Here is a 27,557-nt window from a genome sequence, read left to right on the forward strand (position 1 = left end):
GTATCGGTCTAACTTTATGTACCCTGGGAGTGGCTCCACTTTTGAGAATGATCTCGTGCTCGAACCCCTTGCGCATCCCTAGTTCTTCTGTAAATACTTTTGAAAACTCCATGTTCCCATTTGTCCCTTACTTCAGCAACTGTGATGGGGTATTCAGCACTTGCTTGTATTCTTATGCCTAATTTCTGCTGCTCGCCCCAGCCTAAAAGTGACAAACACTCCTGAGCGACAGACATCCACCTCGCAGCTCTGGCCTTTAATTTTCACATTGCCGTAGGCATACGTTCGATCATGTGCTCACTCAGCTGTTCCATTTTTCCTTGCACGCACCCTTCAAAGGTTTTTCTTGATATAAGTGTCTAAGGCGAACATCTGTCAACCTTCATCGTGACTACTCTTCCTTCAATCAGAAAAACATCTGTTGGTCTGTTTCCTTTAGAAGACATATCTGCTACTTCCAACATATGCTTCCCTTGGTGATTCTGTGGGACTACAGAACACTCCTCTTGCTTAGGAACTCTCCCTCCAGCGTCCACATTCTCTACTTGTCCAGATTCCCAGCAAACTCTTGCAAAATGTCCTCTCCTTTTACATTTCAAGCAATTAACATTCCTGGCCGGGCAAAACATACAATGTGGCGATTACTACCTCACTTAAAGCATTTGACTTCTCCGTTAGTGCCCGGTTATTTTGTGCCTCTTATTGCCGCAACCTCGCTCCATTGCTGGTCTCCTCTCATAGTGGACATATACTTGCATGTCTGCTCCATACTTCTCGCCATCTCCACAGCCAAATCCAATGGAAGATCCTTAGATAGTTATCTTTCCTGCACCTTGGCACTATTGGTGCACCAAACTAATTGATCCCGTATGAGCGAGTCAGTGAGTTGTCCAAAATCGCAGGTGTGACTCAGTGTCCTTAGTGCGGCAATTAAGTTCTCCACCAGTTCTTGTGGTTCTTGGGCTCTCTGGAAAAACTTGTGCCTCTCAAATGTGGTGTTCCTTTTTGGTTCAAAGTGAACTGACAGTTTTCTTTCAGATGTGCTATATTGATCAGTATCACCTTGACCTTCTTGCGGTGGATCTGGCAATCCATCGTATACACTGCGGCCTTCCGCTCACAGATTATGCAGCAAAATCGCTCTTTTTCTGGCAGGGGCAAACTTTTCTCCCCCTATGGCAACCAGGTATGTGTCAAACATTTTTTTCCATCGATCCCACCTGATGGCTGGTGTACCGGGATCTGGTAGGAAAGGTGGAGGCGGCGCCATGTGTGCTGCTGCCATTTTTTCACTGTCCTTACAGTACTTTTGGCCTTCTGTGTATATATCAGTTTAATCACCAAATGTCACGCTGGGCTGGATTGCTGTACAAATCTGCTAAATGACACCTTGTTTACTTTTTGTTTTCTTCTTCCCTTGCTTTTATGGATAAATCATCCACAGTCACTCCTTATAATCCACGTCTTGTGGATACATAGGTTTACAGGCCTTGTCGTAGGTTTAGATACCCTTGGTCTGCACCTTTTATCTTCTTGTATGGTCCTCCAATGATTACTGCCCCTTTGCTGTGCCCTTTCCTTCCTGTATGATCCTCCAATCACTTGGCAGCTTGTCGATCCAATCAGACAGTTTCCTGAAAGGTCCTCAGCTCCTCCCCTCTGTGCTCAGAGACGTGCACTGAAGGGAGAGCACTTCAGGACCACAGCCCCTTAAATATTTAGAGGTCGTCCTCCCCAGTCTCCTCACCTCTTATCTTGTAGCAGTGGCTGGGAGGTCAGCTGTGTTTGCAGGGCACAGCAGGTGACTGTAATAGGTGCGCTGGTCCCTGTGCGATCCTTCGCTGCAGTCAACTGTGACCGGCACACAAACTCTGTGTGGCCCGTTTCCTGCCACTGCTGTGATCGAGGTGACGTGCAGCCGCAGTCAGCAAGGATTAAGCGGCCAGCTCCGTACGGCGCTCTTCTCTGCAGCAGGCCTGTGTAACCTCAAACACATCCCATCCTCGTCGCCAATTAATAACTTGGATGGAGACGATGGGTAAGTTTGAAGCTTTTAATTATACAGGACCGCCCGGAGTCCAACACAACTTTTCATCTTCCTTCAACGGTCGGTGTCTCTGTCTCGCGACCCCTGCATTCCAATAACAGGGCTCGTGGGACAGAGAACAGGACCCACATTACAAGCACATCTTTACATTGGACTTTAAAATAGCTAGGGACACTTTTCTATTGTTATTCTGAAGTGTCTTAACCACTTTTAATGCATCCGAGTACTTACCTGTGTTTCACTGGTCATTGAATAAAATGCTTTCTTATATCTCCTAAAGGTGAATGTGTTTCATGAAGTTGGTATGATAATATTGTACATGTTTACTTTCTTAGTGTCCGTTTTAAAGGCCCAATCATTCACTGTATAATTTTGTACTTACCTGTCTAAATGGGAACATTGGTTTTGTTATGTGTGCACTCATTGTAGCCAGATACCACACTCGCACCCCTCCCGAGTCTGAGCTCTGCTGTTCTGCTAATTTACAGTGACTGGGTTGGCTAGACTTCAGTGTCTTTCTGTTCGCCATAATAGGCTGTCCTCCAAGAATCCTCCACCAGGTTGGTTTTGGAAATCCATTCTAACAGGATGAAGGTTTTTGCCACTTTTTTTGTGTTTTAACATTCCCTCCAACATCTTTGATGTTTATAGCAAAATTAGTTGAAAATGTTCAGGTCTTGGACTCAGGACTGTTCTGCCTCAAATCAGGTTTTACCAGTTGAGCAACACACAGAAGCCCAGGTATAAGCTCTTTCAAGTTTTTAGACATAGGCTCACCCAAGAGTCCTAGATTGGTTTTGTGGGAAATAAAGGTGTTCTACTTTGCTGAAAAATGTGAAATAAAAGAAGATTTAAAAAAAAACATAATTAAACATTCTCGCTAGAGTCTTAGCATCTGTTTCCTCAGATTATGAGCCAGAAGGGAGCTTCATTCTTCATTAGTATTTGAGTTGGGGGAAGCAACCAATCGCGTTGCACAGTATGGGAATAGTTTCTTACCTGTAACTCCATTTCTCCAGCATTGGTATCTTTCATGGATTCACATGGTTTGAATATTCCCCGTCGTCAGGCTGGGAATCCCCGGTACATTATATAGACCCTTTCCCGTAGGAAAACTTTTTCGACGCTTATGCGTCCTATCCACCTCGTTTTGTGTCATGCGTGCCCGTACCGTCAGGACGTCACGATACAAATCCAGGCCCGCCCCCGCGCTCCCTCAGATTTCGGCCCCCAAAGTAGTGGGGGAACCGGTTTGCATGTTCAGGGGAGGCAGGCGGGCGCATGTGAATCCATGAAAGATACCAATGCTGGAGAAATGGAGTTACAGGTAAGAAACTATTCCCTTCTCCAGCATTGGATCTTTCATGGATTCACATGCTTTGAATAGATTACATAGCAGTACCACCCCCAAGAGGAGGCGTGCATGCAAACCCATATACTTTCTTCGCAAAGCCCGTTCCCTATGATCATGTATACATCAGTAATCGTCAACATAGGAAAACGAACCACATACAGTCATAAATTTCACAGGATGCAACCCCTCAGCCGGGGCTTACCTTATTGGAATAGGTGTCTAAGCACCTCCTGTCCCATCCGGGTGTCTTCGGCATGTTGCTGCGACAGGCAGTAATGGCGGGTAAAGGTGTGTGTAGCCGCCCAGGTAGCCGCCACGCAGATGTCCCCTAGAGGGACTCCGGCCCACAGTGCCGCCGACGATGCCGCTGCTCTAGTTGAATGAGCTCTTGGCCGTCGTAGAAGAGGCTTCCCTGCCCTGGAATGGCAGTACGAAATGGTAGATGACACCCATCTTGATAGTCCTTGCTTTGAAATGGCTTTTCCTCTAGCACCCAAACCATAGGCCACGAACAGCTGTCTCGTTTCTCTGAACGGTTGCGTACGATGAAGATAAAACTTGAGAGCCCTTTTTACATCCAATGTGTGTAGCATGCGCTCCGCTCCCGAGCATGGCTCCGGAAAAAACGTAGGCAACACAATAGAGGAGTGTTTATGGAACACCAAAGGAGCTTTTGGTATGAACTGTGGGTTAGTGGCTAGGACTACCTTGGTCTTGAAAAATCGTAAGTATGGTGGGTCTACCATTAGAGCCTGAACTTCTGAAATACGTCGGGCTGAAGTGATGGCCACCAGGAAGGCCAATTTCCACGACAGAAACTTTAGAGACGATGATGACATTGGCTCAAAAGGAGGCTTCATAAGAGATGTTAAGACCAGATTGAGGCTCCACTCCGGCGGAAATTTCTTCTCTGGAGGGAAACTCCGAAAGAGGCCTTTAAGGAAGTGCTTAATCAGGCGGTCGCTGAACAAAGGTGCCGAGTGCCGTCGACGAGTAAACCTGGAAATGGCTGCTAGGTGTACTTTTATTGAAGATACCGACAGGCCCTTTTGAGCTAAGAGCAGCAAGTATGGAAGGAGCTGTTCTAGCTTAATCGATTGCGGGGCCAAACCTGGTTGATCCTCACACCATTGACAGAAACTTTTCCATTTGTACGCGTATGAGGCGTTTGTGGAAGGTGCTCTTGCCGCTTGTAGGATACGCCGACAGTCCTCCGGGATCGTTAGCCGACCAAATTCGGCGAAGTCAGGAGCCAGGCCGTCAACTTGAGGCTGTCCGGGTCGTGATGCCAAACACCGTCCTGTCGAGACAGATGGTCGGGGGTCTTCTTGAATCTCATCGGTTCCGCCGCCGCTAAGTGTAGCAGGTCTGAAAACCACACCTGTCTGGCCCAGTATGGGGCCACCAGAATTACCCGACATGGGTACCTGAGGATCCATTGCAACGTCCTCCGGACCAGGGGAAATGGAGGGAATGCGTACATGAATTTGTTCGTCCATGGGAAGGAGAACGAATCCCCCAGTGCGCCCTGCTGAGGCCATCTGCTTGCGTACTGATGGCATTTTTTGTTGTTCTTCGTTGCAAACAGGTCTATGGACGGGTGTCCCCATTTCTTGAATACTTGTTGTAGTTGCTGGTCGTTCAGCACCCATTCGTGAACTTCGTTCATTTCTCTGCTGAGGGCATCGGCTTCCACGTTTCTCACGCCTGGTAGGTGGAACGCTAAGATTTGCATGTTGTGTTGTAGGGCCCAATGCCAGATTTTCTGTGCCTCCGTCGATAGGGACCTGGAACGTGTCCCTCCTTGTTTCCTCAAGTAGAACATCGTAGTGGTGTTGTCCGTCATGACACGCACCACCGAGTCCCTCAGTTGTGGAAGAAAAGATTTTAGAGCCCATCGCACTGCTCTCTGTTCTAGCAGGTTGATATGCAGGGAGGACTCCTGCAAGGACCACTGGCCTTGTACCTGTAACGTATCCAGATGAGCTCCCCATCCGCTCAGCGATGCATCCGTCACCACCGTCTTTTGGAACTCTGGTTCCAGTAGAGGCATCCCTTTCGTTAGATGAGTAGACACTCTCCACCAGCCGAGTGCTTGAACTAGTTGTTCGTCGACGACCAGTCTGTCGGACCAGCGACCTCGGCTCTGCGCCCAACGGTCCGCTAGAAATTCCTGGCAAGGTCTCATAAACAGACGGCAGTTGTTTATCAATGGAATGCAGGACGACATGGTCCCTAGCAGGGACATGTGCTTGCGCACCGAGACCTTGGTACCGCCTCTCCATTCCGACGCCTTGTTTTGAAGTTTCTGAATTCTTTCGCTGGATGGTCTCACCAGGCTTGTGTGTGTATGAAACTCCGCTCCTAGGAGGACCAAGGTCCTCGAAGGCTCTACGGAGGACTTGTTGAAGTTTATTGCGAAGCCCAGTTCCTGTAAGAGGGACATTGTTGCTCGTAGACTGTCTCGTGTTTGTTCCTTGGATGAACCTCTGACCAGCCAGTCGTCTAGATATGGATAGACATGATGACCATCCTTCCTTAAATGGGCCGCTATAGGGGCCAAGCACTTGGTGAACGTCCTGGGGGAGGACTTGAGGCCGAACGGGAGGACCTTGAACTGAAAATGCTTTCTCCCGACGACGAATCTTAAATATCTCCTGTGTCGTGGGCGTATTGGAATGTGAAAATAAGCATTTTGAAGGTCTAGTGATGATAGATAATCCATGGGTTGCACCGACCTGATAACCTCTTGGAGCTTTAGCATTTTGAATTTTAGGCTCTTTAGCCACTTGTTGAGTACCCTCAGGTCGAGAATGGGCCTCCATTTGCCGTTTGGCTTTTTTACAACAAAGAACCTGGAATAAACTCCTTGTCCTTCCTGTGCCACAGGAACTCTCTCTACCGCCCCTTTTCGCAACATAAGCGCCGCCTCTTGTCGTAGGATTCGGAGGTGGGGCTGTGTCGAGAATAAAGGAGGAAGACGCGGAGGCTTGTCTTTGAATTGCAGCGCATGACCCATGCGAATCGTGTCTAGGACCCATCGATCTGTGGTGATGCATTTCCATCGGTCGAAGTGATGAGAGACTCGACCCCCCAGGACGTTCCGAAGGCCGTCATTGGTTGCTGGTTTGCTTGTTCTTCGTTGACGACGGACCTGAGCCTCGCCGTCTGGAGGCTTGATAATCCCTGCTTCTACGTGCCGACTGGGACGCTCGTCTGAACCCTTGTGAAGAGTAAGAGGGCCTGTTAAATCCAAGGTCCCTCAAGGCTTCAAAGCGGGAGTTTCCAGAAGCACCCCTGAAGGGGCGAAAAGAGCGAAAATTTCTACCCGTTTGAAGGGCGCCGAGGGACCTAGCAGTATCCGTGTCTTCTTTCATCCCTTTCAGCGCTTCATCAACCTTTTCGCCAAACAGGTGTTCCCCTTCGCATGGCATGTCCAGGACTTAGTACTGTACTTCAGGACGGAAAGTAGTACATTTGAGCCACGCTTGTCGACGAAGCACTACTCCATGGTTGATTTGTTTGAAACCAGGCTCTGCTAGGTCAACTGCGATATTAATGGCGTGGTTCGAGGCCTCTTCGCCATCCCGCACCAGTAACATAGCTGCTTTCCGGTGTTCGTCTGGCAGGTGTTCTAGGATAGGGGCTAGTTTGTGCCACATTTCCCTATCATATCGTGACACGATCGCTAAGGAATTGGCTGCTCTTACTGTCGTCGCTCCGACCGAGAGCACCTTCTTTCCAAAGGCGTCCTGTCTCCTAGCCTCGCTTTCAGGTGGCGTTGAACATTTTTGCTGGACCCTGGCCTTCCTAGCCGCTGCTGCCGACACCACAGACAGAGGCTGTGATGTTAGACATTTTGGAGTGGACTCCGGAGCTTTAAACTTTTTCTCGATCCGTCCCTTTATGGCTGGCTCCGAGAACGGATGGCGCATCGTCTTGAGACCTTCTTGCCACACGTGGTCCAGGATTGGGATGGCAAATACCGATTTTCTCCTTTGACCCATATGGTCAAAAAGGAAATAGTCTTTCTTCTGCTCCTCAGGAATCAAGCCGAATTCGGAACAAGCTTTCCCCATCATTGCATGGAAGGCTCCCACATCATCAGGGGGAGATGGCTGTGTCTGGCTCCTCGTAGACTCTAACTCCACATCCGAATTCCATGTTGGGTCCCTCGACGGTGACAGGGAGACGTCTGACCCCGAGTCATCTAGTATAGAGTCGGACTCCGACAACTCACCCTCCTCCTGAGCTCGAGGACGATCTTTCGCCGCCTGGGGAGCCGATGGGTGTTTCATCGTCGAGCGAGCCGTACAAGTTTGCTCGTCGACGGAAGGTACAGACAAAAGTGACAATGACGTCCCAGGTTGAGGGAACTGCGTATCCAGCCGCTGCAGGAGCTTCTGAAGAGTATTAAGCACATCCAGAGACAAAACCGTCTGGGGGGGTCAATAACGTGGATGATATCGGTACCATACCCCCGCTCGCACTCGTCGCCGTCGACGTGGAAGGCCGTAAGCCTAAATCCGATGGCTGCAGAACCAAATCACCTTCTCCTTCCACCGAGCCGGCCGTGTCTGGCTGCAGTAAGACCTCCGGGGGGATCGGGTCATAGACCTCGGGCTGCCAAGCCATAGACTGAGTCTCCGTCGACGAAGGAATCCCCACCGCTGCTGCTTGAACGGTAATAGGCATCGTCAATGACACCGAGGTCGACGAGCAAGTCGTCATCGTCGAGCCCTTAGACTTCGTCGTCGATTTGGATGCCGACTTCCCGGCTGAGGCTTCCCGACTCATGGAAGACCTGGGACGGTCCCCTGAGGAGGATTTTGACAGCGCTAGCCTCTCCGTCTTAGATGATGAGGAGGAGGAGGACTTTTTATGTGATGAGGAAGATCCAGCCTGTTTCCTCTTATTCTTGTCCTCAGCGCGAAGTTCAGCTGGCCATACCTTCTTCGATGGAGGTTCAGACTTGCTCCTGGAGGCCGCGGAGCCAACTTCCGAAGCCGGGTAGGCCCCTGCTCCGTCATTAAGCCAGTCGACCAGCCTTCTTTTTCGGTCCTTAAGGGTTTTTTGGGAGAAACCCTGACATATTTCACATGTATCCGCCGTGTGGTGCGGGTGGAGACAGTAGATACAGTCCATGTGGCCGTCTCCTTCATAAACCTTTTTGAGGCCACAGGTTGCACACAGGCGAAATAACGCTTTTCCAGACATAATTCTCCAGAATTTGAACTTCGCCGAAGCGAAACAGACAAAACAACCTAGTTTTCACTAGTAGTAAAACACGAGGATCCCACTACTTTGAAAGACGGTTGAAATCTGAGGGAGCGCGGGGGCGGGGCCTGGATTTGTATCGTGACGTCCTGACGGTACGGGCACGCATGACACAAAACGAGGTGGATAGGACGCATAAGCGTCGAAAAAGTTTTCCTACGGGAAAGGGTCTATATAATGTACCGGGGATTCCCAGCCGGACGACGGGGAATATTCAAAGCATGTGAATCCATGAAAGATCCAATGCTGGAGAAGTGGGTTTTACATAACAGTACAAGCTTAGGTTTCGAGCAGCCATGGCTCGCCTTGCTCGCTCACACCAAACATCTGACACTGACTTTTAAAAGTTAGGCGTCAAACTTTAACTGTCTCCACTCCAGCTGTTCTCCTTCCATTCACACCTCCATCTTCCACGTCTGCTCATGGAATTAAAAAAGGGGACCTTCCAAGACCAGCCACCCACCATTTCCATGACAACCATTTTACCCATTTTATATCCATGAGTCCTGCAGAGTCCGCAGTGGTACAGAGCAAGGAGACACAGCCTAAAGCAGTCTGCTTTTCAGTTCAACTGGAGGAGGAGGGGTTAAAAACCCACCTTGGTGCGCCACGGAGTCATGCAGCATCTGCAGTTTGCGAGAGAGTGGTGTACACGACAAATCCTTCTGAGTACATTTATTGCGCTGCGGCTGGGGAGAAGCTTAATTGGCTGTACCTTGTGTCTTGACTTTCACCCTGGCTCAGCGACTTCAACTGCTATTATCGTCTTTATGGTCACTTACGACCTATGCACTGTGAGAACACTGAAAGTGTCTCCCTATCTAGTCCCGGGGATCTGTCATCCAGGTGGCCAGGACACAGGCATCACTTTTGGATCCAGTTCCTGGGTGTGGACCAATGCAGGAGGATCACCTGGATGGGGGGTCCTTGGGGAGTAGGAGTGGGACACCTATGGGTCAGACGTGGTATCCCCCTTCTTTAAACACTTTTTCCAAATCCTACCATGTAGGATATTTCAAAACACTGCCCACCCCCTTTCCGTTAAAAACACTTTCTCGCAATGCGAAAAACAACGGACTAACATCAGAGCCTTTTACCTGACATGTCCCAATACAAGGGTCAGGCAAAGTGAGACAATTGATCAGAATCATACTTGCCCGATGGCCTTTTCTCTTCCCGACAGGGATAAAAGGTGGAGCACGAGAGCACAGGATGAGCAAGGCAGACCACACGACGTGAGAACTAACTCAGCAAGGCAGTTCAAGAAGAGGCGAAAGACGGTGCAAGTCAAGAGGATATCAAGGGGAGAAGTAACCTAGCCCTTATCGACAGAAACCTGCGAAGGCTCAGGAGACGGAATCTTAAGACTGCGAACTATAGCCAGTGTGTGGTGCAGCAGATGTTAACGGAACCCAGGCGCCTCCTCCGCTGACAGCCAAGCGGGGAGAGACATGGGCCAATGGTTCCAGCCTCGACTCTACAGCCGGTGAGTTGAGGGGGAAAGCCGATAAAGAAACTGAACTGTGTTGAACGAAAGTAGCAAGCAGCCAATTGAACTTTGAAGAAACAAAAGAACTGTTGATAAAAAGGAAAGGGGAAAGCCAGCATAGCAGAATCAAACACCACGTGGGTGTTCACTAGAGAAACTAGGCGACTACCCTATCGGAACTACAGTAACCAGAAGGCCTTAGGAAAAAGCGGAAAAGGGGTCAAAGTGGTCATACGGGGGTCTTGTCAAATCCCCCATACAGTCGAAAGTCTGCGACCAACAGGTGATGGAGAAACTAAGGGAAACGGATCCCGCATGGTATGAATAAAGGTTGGCAAGAGTGAACCCGGCAGAGGGATGCTAACAAGAGGGTGTGAAATCTGAAGTCCCATGAACATTGTGTAGACAGGAGTGAATCCAGCAGAACGAGCTCCAGGGGTGGAAAAGCACCAGCCAATGTTCACCAAGAAAGGAACTGTCTGCGCCCGGAAGAGGGGTCTCAGGGGTGAGACCGTCACCAAAAAACCACACGTGGAACAGAACCTTTGTGTGTGTTTGTTGAAAATATCAGGTTCACGAAGGCAAGAGACTTATTTTTTATTGAAAAGAGACTTAACCATCGAAGAACCTGATAGCTGGAACGGAACGGTCGGCTCGTGCTGGGAAAGCTTGAGTGTGTGCTGTGCTCAGGAGACCCACCTTGTCCCGTGCTGAAAACGTGGTGAAGGGAGACCCCTGGCAATCACATCCTGACTTATTATTTGTGAACACTTCTTTCTTTATTGAAATCCCTATCCCCCACACTTTCTATAATTAGCTGTAAGGATTTGGCAATAGTTCTGTTTTTTTAGTATATGCCTTTTTACTTTGATAAGATGCCACAAGGACTGCCTTATATTTCATTTGATAGTCGATGCTTGCTCCCATCTTAGATTTAGGTTAGGCTTTTTTCCCTTGAATCGTGATCACTTGGGTCTGTCTTTACCCTTGCCACCATGAGTTCCTTACAGCACCCGCTCGGTCAACCTTTCCTTTCCAAGCTTATCTCAATCAGTGAGGTTGACTGATGTAGCTACTCACATGCAGGGAAATTAACTTGTATGTACCAATACTACCGCATGGAGAGCAAGCTAGGTACCCAACAGAGCCTGAGCCCACGCATGCTCTGGATCTTGCATTAACGGCAACCATACCTGCTTTGGCTACTAGTGGGGACACAGCAAACTCCCCCCTCGCTCGTAACATAATACCCTTGATCGTGGAAAGGAACGGAAGGGGGAGGGTGTGCAAGTCTCCTCCAGCTGGCACAGCTGAGGAACCTGCTGTTGGATGCAGCCCCTTCATTCTCTTCTCCCCCCAGCCCGCAAGCCTCAACAGCGATGCCTGTCAGAACTACTGCGGGACCTCCAAGTCAGCTCCTCCAAGGATCCCATCACAGGCTGTATGGGATAGTGTATTTCACTTTGCTTGATCCAGAATTACAAGAAGCAGAAACCTTAGCCCTCACAATAGGAACACCTCCCCCTCAGCCCTTTCGGAGCTCGGACAAGAGAAAACAAGTTCTTTGAACCAAAGTTCTTCCTTTCGAATGCTGCTCGCAGTTGACATCCCACTCCAAAGGCCCTTCCAAAATCTGTCACAACTCATCAAACAGCACCCACCGCCCCTCCATCATAAGGGATCACCTCTGCCGTTATGGAAGGTACTGGGACCTCTGCAACTAAAAAAGCTACGGCTTTCTGTAACACGTGTGTGGGTGCACAGCTGGACTTAAAAGCTTTATATGACCAGCAGGAGTTGGTCTCGACTGCTGTTCGAGTGAATACTCATCTGCCCTAACAGACAAAGTCTCCTTTGTGGAATCCTTCTTAAAAGTCCCCCGGTGGTCTATGCGGTTTGACTTTGTGACTAGATCGGCCCCCACTGAGAAGATGGGGAAGCAAGGTCTCGGGCCTATGTTACCACCAACCCAGTCGAGCGTTATCCCAGAAGTAAACTACGAAATTAGATTGCTGCCTGCTGCCAGTTGCTTTGGAGGACTCGCAGGGGATTATGGTGGAGGCAGCCGCTCACATTGACCCTTAATGCAAACAGAGGGGGGGGGGGATGCGAGTCATAGTGGTGCCAACGTTGTCCATTTGGACGCGTCACCCCTGGTACCTCGAGTGGCTTTTGGGATTTTCTCGGCTTTTACAGCGAGGCCAAAGAAAGTTTCCTTGCCCACTAGTACTATACAGCTGTGAAACCTCTAAAAAAAATGGTAAAGCCTTAAAGAAACAAAAAAAAGGAAAACCGCCTATAAGAATGTGGGTAGGGGCTCAAGAAAGTTCCTGAGGACCTTGTCACTTCCACGTCTCCCTTTTGAACCCCACTGTCCGCAGGCAAATCAATCCAAATCCCAGCATCTCTATAGCACTAGATTCCTCGGCTACAACCTTACCTGGAATCCTGCTACCTGTGTCGGCATCTGTGACAGATGCCGAGAACAATGGCTTGACAGTTCAAGTCCCACTTTGTGGTACAGCGGGAGGCAATTATGGGGCACCTCTTACACCACCTAGAATCTTGTGGGTAGTGTGCCCGGATTTTCCGGGGTTCCTCCCGAGGTACTAATTCCAACTTGCAGGGGGGGCCAGTCCAGCGCTATATTGCTTCCAATGTGGACTTGACCTCAGGCGTTGCTGGTGAAGAAAAAAGTCAGACCTTTCGGGTCCCACTGTCTGACTCCATGGCCGATAGGAGTCCACCCATTTTCTCAACAACGGAGGAGCGTCACTCCCATCTCCTAAGGGAGTGAACTCGGCTCCGTCAGCCAGGCGGGAGTCCTAGAACCTGCAACTACTCCTGTCTTGGCACCTAAAGGATTTCATTCAATTGACACTGAACAGGACAGCTGTTTTGAAACTACTCACCAAAGTGCCGACTTTGTCTCACCTGAGCTCAGCTGACATCAAGCAGGTGGAGTTCAGGAACAATCTGAGACTAGACAAGGTCATTCTGCACTTCGCCTCTCGACTGGTTCAGAACCAGGTTCTAGCAGCCTCGGCACAACTGGAATCATGGGGCTTTTCCATAGCACCCTATGCAGATATTCAACAAACCCCAGTTCTCCTTCCCACTGCAGATATGTGTGTCGCTAATCCTTCTATTGAGCCCCCAAGGAGCACTTCAACCACAATCTATTCTAATAACTTTCACAAGAGACGGTTTGACAGGGTGACAGGCTACTAGCCACCTAATAGGCAATCCAGAATCTAATTATGGCACGGATTGGAACTGGGTGGCAGCCTTTCTGAATGCAAGTAGCAACTAGCATCCAGAACCGAGTACACCTGCCTCTTTCACATTAATCAAGTGCATCTCGTGGAACTCTAGGGGCTATGCCAATTTGCTATCTCCAAGGGACTCACCTATCCTTGAGGCAGACTTATTCTGTATCCAGGAATGATGGCTCCTAGAGCCTCTGAGTGCGGACGGATATCAGTGTTTGCAGAACCCGGCAAACAAAGGGTCTAAGGGTAGACCAGCCACCGGATTGCTGTTCGGCATCCGGAATGACATTGGTGTAACAGCAAATACTTATGCAATGCCAAATGCTTTTATTCAGGCAGTTCATTTGACTTGGAATAAGGATTTGTATGTTGATATGTCTACCACTTCAGTGCTTAATCTTTATTGGAATCCCAAAGCAATAACTAAAGAAAGTCTTTTTGGGGCTATTGAATATCTAATTTATGCATGGCAAACTATTCATAATGGCAATTTAATTCTGTTATGTGGTGACCTCAACGCATTGTGTTTAGATTGTACTGAGGTGAATATGCTGCATCAGAATGTTATGGCAAGAAAGTGCGGAAGTGCATGGATGGAGCTAATGCGTCCCTGTAATCTGAACATGCTGAATGGTATGGTTACGGATGACACCCGCCAAATTCTACTTGGCATCAAGGTAGTTCCAGTAGTACCCTGGACTAGGTCTTTGCCTATGGTGAAATACTACAGTATGTTAAATCTATGTAAATAAAAAAAAAGAAATTCAGAGCTTAGCAATCATTACCCCTTATCTCTGGAGCTAAAGGTGGTACAATGGGGAGATCATAGTCTCTTATATGGCCAAGAAAGAGAGGCTACTGTGGGCGAGAACAGAGTCTGCTGGAAAAGAGCGAGTATGGGCAAGTTCCATGGTACACTCTTCCGTCTGTTCCCCCGAGATAATTGTCTTTTTTTCATTTTTTTTGTGATCCTGGGTGAACTAAGGCAACCTTAACACAACATTAAATATAACTTCATTATAAGAATAAACACCTTTCAAAACATCACGTAAATTATAAGTTACTCACCGTAGTGACTAAAGTACTCTTAGTCCATAGTGCCCTTTCCTCCATACTGCATGGGCGTCCCTCGCAAGGGACAGGAGACGGAAGCTTTTTCACCAGAAAAACCTTCTCCCCCCTTTAAATTTAGAGACGCACAGGGCTGTGGCCCTTGGAGCATGCGCTGCCCTGACTCCGGCGCCAGACCTGTGTCCCCATTGACGCATCGACAATAGATTTAATATTGTCTAATGACACCAGTATTAGGGGGGAGGATGGTGGGACGTATGGAGGAAAGGGGACTATGGACTAAGAGTACGTTAGTCACTACGATGAGTAACTTATAATTATTCTTACGTCCCGTCCCCTGTCCTTCATACTGCATGGGCGATTACAACTGTATATCGCCCAAGTTTGGAGCGGAGACCCTCCTTTAAGCAAATAGGTTCTAGAGAACCGCCTGTCTGAAAGCCGCATCCGGATCTAGAGCAGGCATCCAAACAGTAATGCATGCAGAAAGCCAAGGGAGAGGCCCAAGTGGCCGCCCTGCTTATTACTTGCCAAGGGACATGGTGATGGAATGCGATGACCGTTGCCTTGGCCCCGACTGTGTGGGCGTGCATGTTGGCCGGAAGTGGCTTGTGCTGGCCCTCGTATGCTTCTTTGATGGCCGCGACCATCCAGCGGCATATGGAGGCCTAGGAGGCCTGGTCTTGCACCTCCGAAAGTGACAAACAGGGAGTCTGATTTGCGGAAGCCCTTGGTTCAGTCAAGGTAGAATTTCAGGGCCCACCTGACATCCAGGCATTGTAGAGACCTCTGTGCCTTGTCCTTGGGATCGGCAAAAAACATAGGAAGGACTATTTCCTCGTTCAAATGGAAAGCAGATGGCACCTTAGGCAGAAATGCTGGATGTGTCCGCAGGACTACTTTGTCCCCGTGAAAGGTAGTATATGGTTCTGAGGCGACAAGCACCTGTATTTCGCTGACTCTGCGAGCCGAGGTGAGGCCGTCTTAATGGTGACCAGCCTGATGTCCGCAGACGCCATTGGCTCAAACGGTTTGTGCACCTGGGCGCCAAAGACTGTTTAGGTCCCACACAGGGTGTGGCCTCCTGATGGGCGGGTAGAGCCTTGCAAGCCCTGCCAAATGTTTGACAATCGGATTGGAGGAGGAAAAGGCCCCCCTCCTCCGAATTCCTGTAAGCCCCGACACCTGCAGGCCAGAGTGGGCGAGGTGCGCAGAGAAGGAGAGCATGTTTGTCCAAAGTACATGCCAGGGGGGTTGATTTCCTTGGTGTCTGCCCATAGGCAGAACCTGGTCCATTTACCTTTATACTGGGCCCTAGTAGCCTTGCTCCTTGCGCCCTGTATGATTTCCAGATTAGCCTGGGAGAGGCTGAGGTGCCTAAGCGTTACCAGTTCAGGAAACATCCTATGATGGCTAGATTCTGTGGCGCGGGGTGGATGACCCTGCTCCCCTGCTGCGCCAGAAGATGTGCTGGGCCCGTCGGAAGGTGACTGGGTGGCATCTCCGAGAGGCTGGGCAGTTCTGAGAAACATGGCCTGGCCGGCCACTATGGATCTATTTGAATGATGTTGAGCTGGCAAGACTCCTTGATCTTGCAAATCAGTGGAGTGGGCGGGAAGGCGTACGCTGTCATGCGTTCTACTGAATCTGAAATGCGTCGCCCAGGGAGCCGGGGCCCTGTCCCTGCCAGGAGGCGAACTGAGAGCACTTCTTGTTGTGCCAGGTGGCAAGAGATCCACCTGGGAGAAACCCCATCTGTTGAGGATCTCCTGAATAATGAGGTAGTTTAGCTGCCACTCATTACAACTTTGCTGGTCGAGAAACAACGGTGCCGGTAAGCTTATCGGCACCATTGTTTACCCGGATCGGCAAAGTACAAGTCTGCGTGCATGTTGCCTTTCCGCCCGCCAGTTCTGCCCTGGTGGGCGGAACGGCACCAGCCCACAGACTTTCATGCAAGCACCCGCATTGTTTTTAAAAGTGCCGGTGCTTCCATGGTCCCCATTCTCATTGAGTCCTATGGGAGTCAAATGGGAATGGGGACCAACAATTACTGCCGCCTGACTTACTGGACAGCTGGGGCTGTAATGCCCCGGTTATTCCGGCAAGTCAGGTGGCGGTAAATCATTGCGAGTCCGGCGGCAGCCGGCCAGTTTTTTCGGCACAGCTACCGCCGGACTCATAATGAGGCACATTGTCTGTGCTACGGAAGGCTCAATATGGTGGCTGTTAAAACAATTGCTACATAAGAAATCGTGGGTCGCCTTACAAAATTAGGAAACAGAGTGTCATCAGATTTCTGAGAGGTATGATATTTTGAAAGATACCATTTGTCATAATCCAACTCAAATGAAAAGGAGACAAAGAGTAGGATTGGATTGACACAATCGGCAAAGTCAGATCATATAACATGTACGCTGACTTGCTAATTGATGTTAGACCAGTCGGAACCTCTCCAGAATATTTGATCAGGTCACCCAGTAGATCATGGCGGTCAAGGGTGATGAGGCGAAGACTGAATTTGATGCACACAAATGAAATTCTGGGTCTCGGGAGATTAGGCCATGGGCAACATGCTCGCCTTGGAAGCAAGACAACACAGAGCACCCCTGGTTTGATCCCCGGGTCAGCATTTAGAAACCTCTGGGTATTAAGCGTGTTATAAATATCAGATCATATCAAAGCCCGAGAGACTTGAGAGTATGTTGCTTCTGCTCTATGCCCAAAGAGGTGGAGACGTTACGCCAGATTTTGCTGCACTGTAGATTAGACATATTTTGGACATCTCATCCAACCCTATGTTCAGGTTCATACTGGAAGAGCATGGCAGCTTATCATTAATTCTTGTGGCCATAACGAATGGATGGTTGCCGCAATTCATTTTCTAAAAGAAACTTTAGATATAGGTGAAAGGGTAATATAATTAATGTGATATTCATTTTACCTATGATCTCCTTTTTATGGTTTGGTAGTTATTACACTTTCTTTTCCTGCTTTCCTTTGCATTTTATTTTTAAACTTAAATTAATTACCTTGTAATATGCATTTTTATTATTTTAAATGAAATATTTGTATGTTTTCTTTCTTATGTTTGTTAAAGGTTACTTGTTAATCAAATAACAAAAAAATAAAATAAATGTGAAAAAAGCCTTTTGTGCTCTGGGTGATCCATTCCCTTCCCTTCTCAAAAAGGGCACTCTTAGTACCAAAGATGTTATCCTAGGGCCACAGTGGCAATACGCCTTCAGTGGTGTGCAGTACCAGGATGGTAATGGCCCTTCGCCCATGTCATAAACTTTGGTGGCATGCACTATCATCTAGCATTGTCAGCCACTTAAGGCATTGTCGCCTAATGAAATCTGAAGGAAGCCACCTTCTGTTTACTACAGATCTTGATTTGAAAAAATGTATGAAGACTGTCTTCTTTTGAATTTTCCATTGTGTTTTCTAGACATTAAGTTCCTATCGAACCAGTTAGCGGAAATGAGATATGAACTAATGTTGGTGATATGTGGCAACATCCTTAAAGAAAAACTGACAAACAAGATGAAATTTCTGAACCAAGCCACTAGGGGATAGAATATGCAACGTACGTGAAATGAAAACAATTTTGCATACAGATGATTTGTTAAGGAACTCAATCATACATTACATTTAATATGTTTTACAGCCACACTTGGACTAGTGGGACCTTCAAAATAGTCCAAACAAGCACCCACTAAATAGAGAAGTATATCTTATAAAGGGAGCCTGGTTTTGCTATGTCAGACTAGAATCCTAGCACAGCCCCTCCCATGATGTTTTAACATCATATTACGGAGGTAGTGGGTCCGCAATTTATCAGCGTAGCTGCTCTTCTACATTTTGCAATACTAAGTGTACCTCTTACCATGCCTACCTCCCTCAACATGTTCAACTGCTCATGAACTTACATGTTCAGAGATCCCATGTATCCACACTGTGAGAAACCAGAAGGTGTCTCAGTCGCTAGTCCTCGGGATCGGTCATCCATGTGGCCAGACACGGCCATCGCTTTCGGATCCGGTTCGTGGGGTTGGACCAGCGCGGGAGGATCACCTCGGTGAGAGGTCTTCGGGGATTGGAATACCTGATGGCGAGATGTGGTATCCCCCCTCTCTGTAACACCTTTACGCCATCCTACCCAGTAGGACATATAGGAACTTTACCCCCTCCTTTCCCTTCACGAACACTTTCATACGGACAGCCCGCACTGGGAGAAAACATACTCACACCCGAGCATTGTACATAACATCTCCCACTACTATGGTGAGGCAATTACTGGTAACTACTCACACCTCAATTAAATTAAGCTTCCCAACACAGATAAAAGGCGGAGTACGAGAGCACACTCTGAGCGAGGTGAAGCACATGAAGGAACCGTATTTTCCAGAAGGCAGCTGAACAAGGGGAGATAGACAGCAAACCAAGAAGGGTGTGCAAGGAGCGAGATACCCTTGACCTTTCCGTCGAGAAACCATTACTTTCCAGATTAATTCAGATTAAAAAAACAGACTGAAGAATCCTACATTGTGTATCGGAGATACCCGGGGCCCTCCTGGATGGCTGACCGGGTCCGGGGAGGATGAGCAGCAGCCGCCGTTGTACCGCCCTTGGTTCAAAGGTCAAAGCAGCACAAGAGATCAACACAGCCGGTGAGTTGGGGAGACCGATGCAAGACCAGACTGTGTTGAAGTCAAGGTTACAAGTGGCAACATTGTAACAAGCGCAAGATTGAAGATTGTTAAAGCGTGTGATGAAAGACGTGAGGAAAGCTTAATTGCTGATGGATGCTTGAACTTTAACAAAGAAAGGTATAATACCAGTGACAGCATGGTCCAGCAACGCAAGTGTGCTCAATCGAAGGTCGCTGTGATGTCTCCAGCCAAGAAGTGGCAGAAGCAAAAGTAAAAGATGAGAATAAGAAATGAAGTGACTCAAAGTGGTCCTGTGACGGTTTAAGCAAAACCCATCGCACAATCGAAAGTCTTATTTTTTATACAAAGGGGAAAGCTTGAAAAGCGAGCTTAAGTGCTCTGAGCCCGAACGAGGGAGACCAATTGGGAACATTGGGCTAAAGGGGTCTGAGCCCGAGTGATGGAGATCCGCGGTCCAAGCCCAATCGAGGGAGACCAATTGCAAACCTGTGAATGTGAATATTCTGATAAGAGATGAACTTTGGTGTTTGTCACGTCAGGCCCTCTGCAATACGAGAATGTCATTGGGAGAGAGACTTTGGCACAAGACCCCGATACCTATGCTTTGAACTGTATCCTCGTGGCAGAGAAGCCAGAGTGTGTGCAAAGCTCATGAGTTTCACCTTGTCCCGTGCTGAAAAACGTGGGCAAGGGAAGCCAATGGCTCAACTATCCCGACATGACATATTTCTTGAACACTTTTCTTTTTGCATACATTGTTGTCCCACACTATTTGTATTTAGAAGTAAGGATTGGCAATATGTTTATTGGTATAGGCCCTTTTATTTTGACAGAGACTCCACTAGGACTGCGCTATTATTGGAGGGTCATAGCTTGCTCCCATACTTAGATTTAGGGTTAGATAGGCCCTCAAACGAAACGATTGAAGTTCAATAAACACACTTGAACTGTGATCAATTGTGTCTATCTTCACTGTTTGATACCTTGCCTTCCTAACATCCACCGACCTCGCCCATGGATGCAGTTATTTACTGAAGACTCTGCATTTCCTCCCTAATACCACAACTTCCTTTTACTCCTCCCCTTTACCCTCCACAAACACCTCCACTATCCCTACACTTAAGGGAACCTAGCTGCATGTTCAGGGGGCTACCCATTATACAAATGTTGCTCCAACCACACATACCTTGTACATCTTCCATTTCTGGATGCAGCTCATCAGCTTGCATGGCTTTACGAATCTGCATTCTGATGATGTCAATCTTCGTTTTACTGTCCTGCAGCATTTGCTGGGCTGTTTGAAGAAGCTTTCTGTCCTAAGGAGAGAGTAGGGTGCAAGAAAGCAAAGTAAACAATGCTGTTAAGAAATCCAAACACTGCGTTTGAGCTTAAAGTAGTTACACTTAATTTGAGAACAAGCAAAATTGAAACAATTCTCGATAGGTTTCAATTACTTTGTCCATATACCTCAAAATGCCATATCACTACCTCCTCCCCATCCTTTGATGTGTGTTTCATAGACTGATGTGGTGCAAAAGTCCTTTCCTTGACTTTTGGTATAACTTTGTAGAAGATGCTAATTGCCCAAATCTCAGATAAACTCTATAGTTGCCTTCTTCACCTACCCACCATGGCAACATCTTAAGAGCAGTATAACTTGTTTAGGTCAATTATTTTCGAGCCTCAGAGAATTTACAAAATCCAATACCAAGAAAAGACAGACAACGATGGTGGAGTTGTAGTGAACGGCTTCCAATTGAGATAAAAGCCCATCAGGATTACTCCATAAATGTGGTCTCTGCTCTTAGCATGGAATCGAATATTACTTTAGAGACCTTGTGCGACCCTCAAGAGGAATGTACCAACAAACAATGGCAACTGTCTAGTCCTCAAGAATTGGGGTTTGGTGGAATTAAGGCATAGGCTCTATGCATGAAAACAAAAAATGATATGGAAAATCCACCTGAAGAATGACTCCTTTGTGTGAACCTTCCGTGATGAATCTAGGCAACTTGTCTCTTCTTTCCAGTGGGGAGCCACCCCCTTTTAGGCTAGGGAGGCGAGCTAGCTAAGCAAGACCCTCCCTATGATCAGGGAACGTGGGACCTCACTGGGATTGTGTCCCCTCTGTGGGACAAGGACTTCCATTCCTTTAAGGAACACCCTCCAAAGAATACAAGTTCTGCCTATATGAGAAAGGAAGAAACTGATGGTACGTCTATATTGCCTGCAACCAATACTGACAGTACTTTTCTATTATTGGCTCAAGGTAATATTGGTGACCCGCTGAACCCAGGTATAGACATACAGCAACATTCCCATTTGATGTACGGGAGCGGGAAAAAAGAGGCTAAGAACCTTGAATGGAGAAGAAAGAATACTACACATAGGCGAGTCTCTGGCATACAGATGTCCTGGAGGGGCAGGGCTGAACTACTCTAGAGCCAGCGGTAGGGTGGAAAAGATGCAAGAAAGTAGTTGCCGGAAAGGCTGGCGCAGGGAGAGGCGACACAGCCGAATGAGAGACAGATAGGAGAAAAATCTTATCTGGTGGCGTGACCACGCTGCAGCTGTGGTGGGTCAGGGACGCACGAACCAGCATCATAGCCAAGAGAGACCAGAGAAACATATCCTTTATTCTGGATATGAGAACCAAGGGGCCTGCCGTGCCAGACATATCCGAGAAGAACAATTTACTTATCCCTGTTAAAGTTCCTTCTGATGGATGTTCCTCCCATTGATTCCTCATCTTTGATATAGGATATCCAGCTTGCAGCTTTGGAAGCTGACAGCCGGTCCCTCAGTGGCTCCAATCCCATTATCAGCCATGACGTTGACACTGGAACAAATAGCACGCACCATGCCAGTTGCCCCATTTGAAGTTTTTCCTCTCTAATTGCACAGCCGTCTCGAAGGTCAAACAAGAACACAGACGTTGAGAGGAAGATGTAATCAATGGAAATGTACCTAAATATAGAGGGGCAGGTTCTGAGGGGGATGAGAAATCCGTGGGAGGAACATACATCAGAAAGAACTTTATATGGGGCAAGTGATTTGTTCTTCTAAAGGATCGTTCCTCATCTTTGCTAGACTCCCAAAACAGTTTGTGGATGGAGGTGGGATCAAGAATGTACTATTGATTTACGCTGTGTAGAACAGCTTTGCCAAATTCAGTTTCCTGACCAGACATAGAATCAAGGAAATAATGCTTTGTAAAGCTTTGTGGCAAAGACAAAGTTGTAGCATTGCACATATCCTGCACCGCTACCCCTCTTTGAAGGGCTGAAGTTGTAGCAACTCCTCTTCTAGAATGTGCCCTTAATTTATCAGGGACATCCTTGCCAGCTAAAGTGTAACACTCAGAGATACATAAAATGATCCATCGAGATAAGGTCTGTTTTGTAACAGCCTGTCCCAACCTATGACCAGAATAACCAACAAAATGTTGATCATTTTGTCTGACTTTAGCCAGTCTGTTAATATATAAGCTTAATTTTTTCTTGAGATCTAGACTAGGCAGCCTCTCTTCATTCTTCCAAGGATGAGAAGGTAGATAAAAGTGTAACGCTTACCTCTGGTGCCCTGCAGGAGTGCCAGGTCCGGATCGGCAGGGATCTTGGGTTGACAGTTGTCTGGAGTTAAATGCTGACCCAAACCATTCCTTCCCTACTACTTGCGCTGAAAAGCGAGCAGTGCGGTTGGGAGTGGTGTGGTTGGAGCCCACTATAATGTGAGGAAGGATGGATGGCTTCTGGGTGAGTATAGGAGAATCAGACAAATGCAACACGTTAATGCCTGCTTTCTAGCTTCTGCCCCCACCACCCTTCTATCTCTGAAAATGGTTTAATATGGGTGTTGGATTCAGAACCCAGTCTCACCGTAGTGGGCCAGTCCAGCTGCAGCACACTAGATTCCTAGAAGGTAAGTTCTTGTCTTTGTATGTCTTTAACAGCGTTGTTCTGTGATGATTGCAGGGTTTCCTCAATGCCCTCAGAACGTTTGTAGCTCTGTTTTTGTCTGTGAATGTTCTGTGCTTTCTCAAGAATGCATCCGTGAACGTTATTTGTGTTCTGTGTATAATGCGCTTAGAGCGTGTTAATAATGATTGCAGTCTAATGTTTATTTTTTCTTCCTTCAGCTGCTGCGGCGAATGCGACAAGTTAAATCAGCTGTGCCTAAATGCCGCAGCAAAAATGACATTATCGGGAGCTCTGGAATGGAATCCTAGAAAGCAGCGGTGTCAGCGAAAGATGGGTATAGGTTGTCCGTCCTGGGGGGAAGCGAGGGAGCGTAGATGCAGTTCCGTTGACTCACTGTTTTTTCCCCTCCTAGGTACCTGAAACGTTGCAGCTGGCTGGAGCAGACGTTTCTTTCCGACACGTATGCACAGAAGCTGTAGTTACTGCAAGGCGTTTCTTCAGGTAAACAGCTGAGGCTCGAAAGATGTTATGATATGGCATTTATAACGCGCCTATACACAAGTGTTTCAAGGCGCGACGAGGCAAGGTAGGGTAACCGAGGAAAGAGAGCGATCTTACTAGGCCAGGTGAAAATGAGATCGCGCAAGTGCAAGGGAGGGGTGAAGGGGAAAAGCGCGAGGGGGAAAGGGGAAGGGGATGTGCAGTACATAACAGTAAATAAATAGAAACCATGAATAGGAACAATAAATAAGTATGGCCAGCTGGTGGCAGGTGCAAGGGTAAGGGTAAGTGCAGGCATCAGGTGCTGGTAGGGGGCTGTAGGGACACAGAAACAGCCCCAAAGTGCAGGGATGCCGGGGGGCAGTGCAGGAGTGCAACTGGTGGGGAGGGGGCCTGGGCCCGAGATCAGAGTGTAGCCAGGTGACCAGTGCAGTTTAAGCCAGGAGTTCTGCAGGGATTTTCAGAGAGCGGTTCCAGAGGGATTCGCCAGCCGAAGAAAGATCTACCACCAACTCGTTGCTTGGCGAAGCGACTGGCCTTGAGGGAGTTGGAGGCGGATGAGCAAAGAGCTCAAGAAGGAAGATAGATATTTAGGAAGAGAGTTGAAGGTATTGTGGCCCAAGGCCCCAGAAGGCCTTGTGGACGATACAGAGGGTTTTGAACTTAATCTTTGCAGCCACTGGGAGCCAGTGCAGAGATTTCAGTCCTGGAGAGATACGATCCCTGGGCTTGAGGCCAAGGACAAGTCTGGCAGGTCTGTTCTGGATGAGTTGCAGAGGGCGGAGAGTAGAGGCAGGTAGATTTAGAAAGAGTCTGTTGCAGTAGTCCAGCCTAGAGAGAACCAGAGTTCTGGAGACAGTGAGGCTTCTGGGGGAAGGAGAGGAAAGGAATAATACCTCTGAGGAGGTGCAGTTGGCAGTGCGCCTTCTTAGAGACGTCAGAGATGTGAGGAGAGAGAGTGTGGAGTCGAAGATGACTGAGGTTTTTAGCCTCACAGGTGGGATCAGGAAGAGGGCCAAGAGAGGCCGGCCAGAGACAGACAGGAAAGTAGGGTGCGGGTGTGCCGAGGAGGAGAATCTCAGTCTTACTGGCATTAAGGCAGAGATCATTGGCGGCACACCACTCCTGGATAGCAGACAGACAGTCGGAGATGAGAGAAGGAGAAGAGGTGGCTGAAGGGAGCCTGGAAATGAGTTTGGTGTCATCTGCATAGCACTGAAAGTTGGGGCAGAGAGCAGCAATGCAGTGGACAAGAAGTGGCAGATATTGGTTGAACAGCCAGGGAGAGAAGTTAGACCCCTGGGGAACACCACAGGTAGAGATAGAGATAGAGGAGAGGAAGGACCCAAGGTGGACCTGGGAGGTTCGATCAGAGTGTAAAGAAGTCAGCCAAGCCAGGGCCTGATCGGTGATACCCAGGTTATCACGGAGACGGTTGAGCAGGATGGCATGGTTGACAGTGTCAAAAGCAGAAGAGAGATCAAGTAAGATGAGGACACAGGGGGTGTTGGAATCAAGGTTGGAGAGCAGGTCTTCATGGATGTCCAGGAGAGCAGTTTCTGTGCTTCTGGCAGCTCTGAAACCAGACTGATGGTCATGGAGACAACCAACATATTAAGTGTGGAGATTAAGCTGGGAGATGGCCAGCTTTTCCAGGAGTTTACCCAGGAAGGGAGTGATGAAGATTGAGCGGTACTTAGCCGGACAGGACGGGTCGGCAGAGGGTTTCTTGAGAAGAGGGTGCACAAGTGAGTGCTTCAGGGGGCGAAGGGGAAACTCCAGTGGTGAAGGAGTGGTTGCAGAAGTCAGTCGGGGCAGGAGTCAGGGCGTCAGTGTGGTCCTTGAGGGTTTTGGAGGGAACCTGTTTTGACGAGACTTTCATAGATCAGACTTGTCTAGAAACCTCGTCTGGGGAGAACAGGGGAAAGGCAGAGAAGGAGGGAGGAGAGGTGGCCGAAGAAAGGCCAGAGGAAGAGCAGGGAGTAGAGGGAGGAGGGGAGAGGAGGTGAGGGGACATGATGCCCTGGGTTTTAGAGATGAAATGAGAAGCCAGAGCCGTGCAGAGGGCCTGGGAGGGGACCTGAGAGGTAGAGACTGCGGCAGGATTGGCCAGTTCCTTGCAAGTTTTAAAGAGTTTGGTCGAGTAACGCAGGCTTGGATGCGAGCTCTCTTCTTGGTGCGGACAGAGAGCCGGTATTGCCTTTGGAGCAGGTGGCAGGCCAGTTTGTCAGAGGATGTACCGGAAGCAGGCCATTTCCTCTCAGCCACCCTGCACTTGCGTTTGAGGGTGACTAGGTCTGAGTCGTACAGGAGTTGCACTTGGCTTTGGGCTTCAAGCGGATCCTCAGGACAGGGGCAAGAACATCAAGAGTATCAGAGATAGAGTGGAGCATGGAAAGGGCTGTGTGAGGGTATGAGTCAGCCAAATGGGTAGGGAGCGGCGAGAAAGTGGCGGTGAAAGCCTCAACTGACACACGTTTCATGGGTCGGATAACCGAGAAGGTGGGTGGCAGGGCTGAAGGTGGCTTGGCCTGAGGGGTAGGAAGGATGAGCTGGGAGGAAAGGAGAAAATGATCACTCCAGGAGATAGGAGCAGTGAGAGGGATAGAAAGGGGAAGGTCTGAAGAGATCAGAACATCCAGAGTGTGCCTGCAGAGTGAGTCGGGTCAGAGGGGAGAATAGAGAGTGAGAGAGTCACAGAGGGCGCGAAAGAGTCCAGAGCAAAGACAGGAAGCATCCAGGTGGATGTTAAAGTCCCCAAGAAGGAGGAGTTGAGTGGTCGAGACCAGGAGGGAAGAGGAGAGGTCCGCCCACTCAGAGGAAGGAGGAGATCTGACCAGGTGGCCGATAGATGGTAGCCATAGTAAGAGAATGGCCAGGAGAGAGAGCCTGCAGACGAGGCATTCGAAAGAGTAGGCCTGCGTTGGAATGACAGAGGCAGGAATCCACTCAGGGAAGATCATGGCTACACCCCCTCTGGAATGGTTGGACCTGGGAACAGAGGATCTTCTAGCCGTCAGGGAGGAGAGTGTCAAAGCTCATGACAGTGCTGGCTGTGAACCTTGTCCGGTGAGACCGAGGACACCCAGGTCAAGTTCTTCCAGGAGGCGGCAGATATCAGAGGAGTGTTTGACATCTGAGCGATAGTGAAGAGTGGCAATCTGGAGAAGGTTGCCGTCCTTGAAAGACTTCCGGGGAGGGGTAAAAATGAGAGGTACGCCCTGCAGAGGTGTAGAAGAAGCCCAAAGGGGGCAGAAGAGGAAGGAGGAGAGGGCAAGGAAGCCAAAGAGACAGCAGGGGGAGGCACAAAAGCAGAGGAGAAAATAGAGGGGAAAGCAGAAGAAGATGCACGCTTCCTGCGCCTCATCAATTGCCCATCAAAGAGGAGAAGATTGGCCCGAGGGCCTTGGACCAAGACGGTACCATTCCGGTACACATTTATGATGACCGTAGAGGAGTCGAAGGAGGCCAGCAGGGCATCCCACCAGGTGCCACCATTAATGCAAGAGGAAGAGAGAGGAGAATGCACAGAGGCCATATGAGGAGTCCATAGGTCTGGAAACATACCACAGTCCTGAGCAGATAATTAACGCTGGATGATTGTATTCAGAATTCCACTGGCACGTGGAACTGGAGCAGCCAGCAAGTGTTACACCTCTTGCTTCTGGAAGAACGCTAAGCACTGGATGGGGTCCAGGGCAGGGTTCATATAGCCCTGGGCTGCACCTTTCCACTAGACCACCAGGCATCATCATGAAATGAGCAACTTGGGGCCATCTTGGATCTCAGCCAATGTCCCAACTCAGCGGACATTTTGGCAGGGGCATTGCAATCAGGATACTAGTGTTCACGCCAAACAGCTACCTTTTGAGTCCATTGCTCACCCACAGTGCCTATATGTCCCTGGCGACTGTAGAGGTGGATGCCTGATATTCTGCCAGTTTTGTTAT

At 48.7% G+C, this 27,557-nt stretch overlaps 1 protein-coding gene across 4 annotated transcripts in view; it reads right to left on the reverse strand.

The window, feature by feature from the left end:
* The window catches only part of LOC138447689 (serine/threonine-protein kinase N1-like), a 1,645,716-nt gene that overhangs the window by 894,003 nt on the left and 724,156 nt on the right, over positions 1 to 27,557 (reverse strand). For all 4 annotated transcript variants that reach the window (XM_069603962.1, XM_069603960.1, XM_069603961.1 and 1 more), the window contains one exon: positions 20,373 to 20,502. In XM_069603962.1, coding sequence (XP_069460063.1) covers positions 20,373 to 20,502 — 130 coding nt within the window. The remainder of the gene's footprint in view (positions 1 to 20,372; positions 20,503 to 27,557) is intronic.

The sequence above is a fragment of the Ambystoma mexicanum genome, chromosome 3q (assembly GCF_040938575.1).
Source record: "Ambystoma mexicanum isolate Mex_15411 chromosome 3q, UKY_AmexF1_1, whole genome shotgun sequence".
NCBI lineage: Eukaryota > Metazoa > Chordata > Amphibia > Caudata > Ambystomatidae > Ambystoma > Ambystoma mexicanum.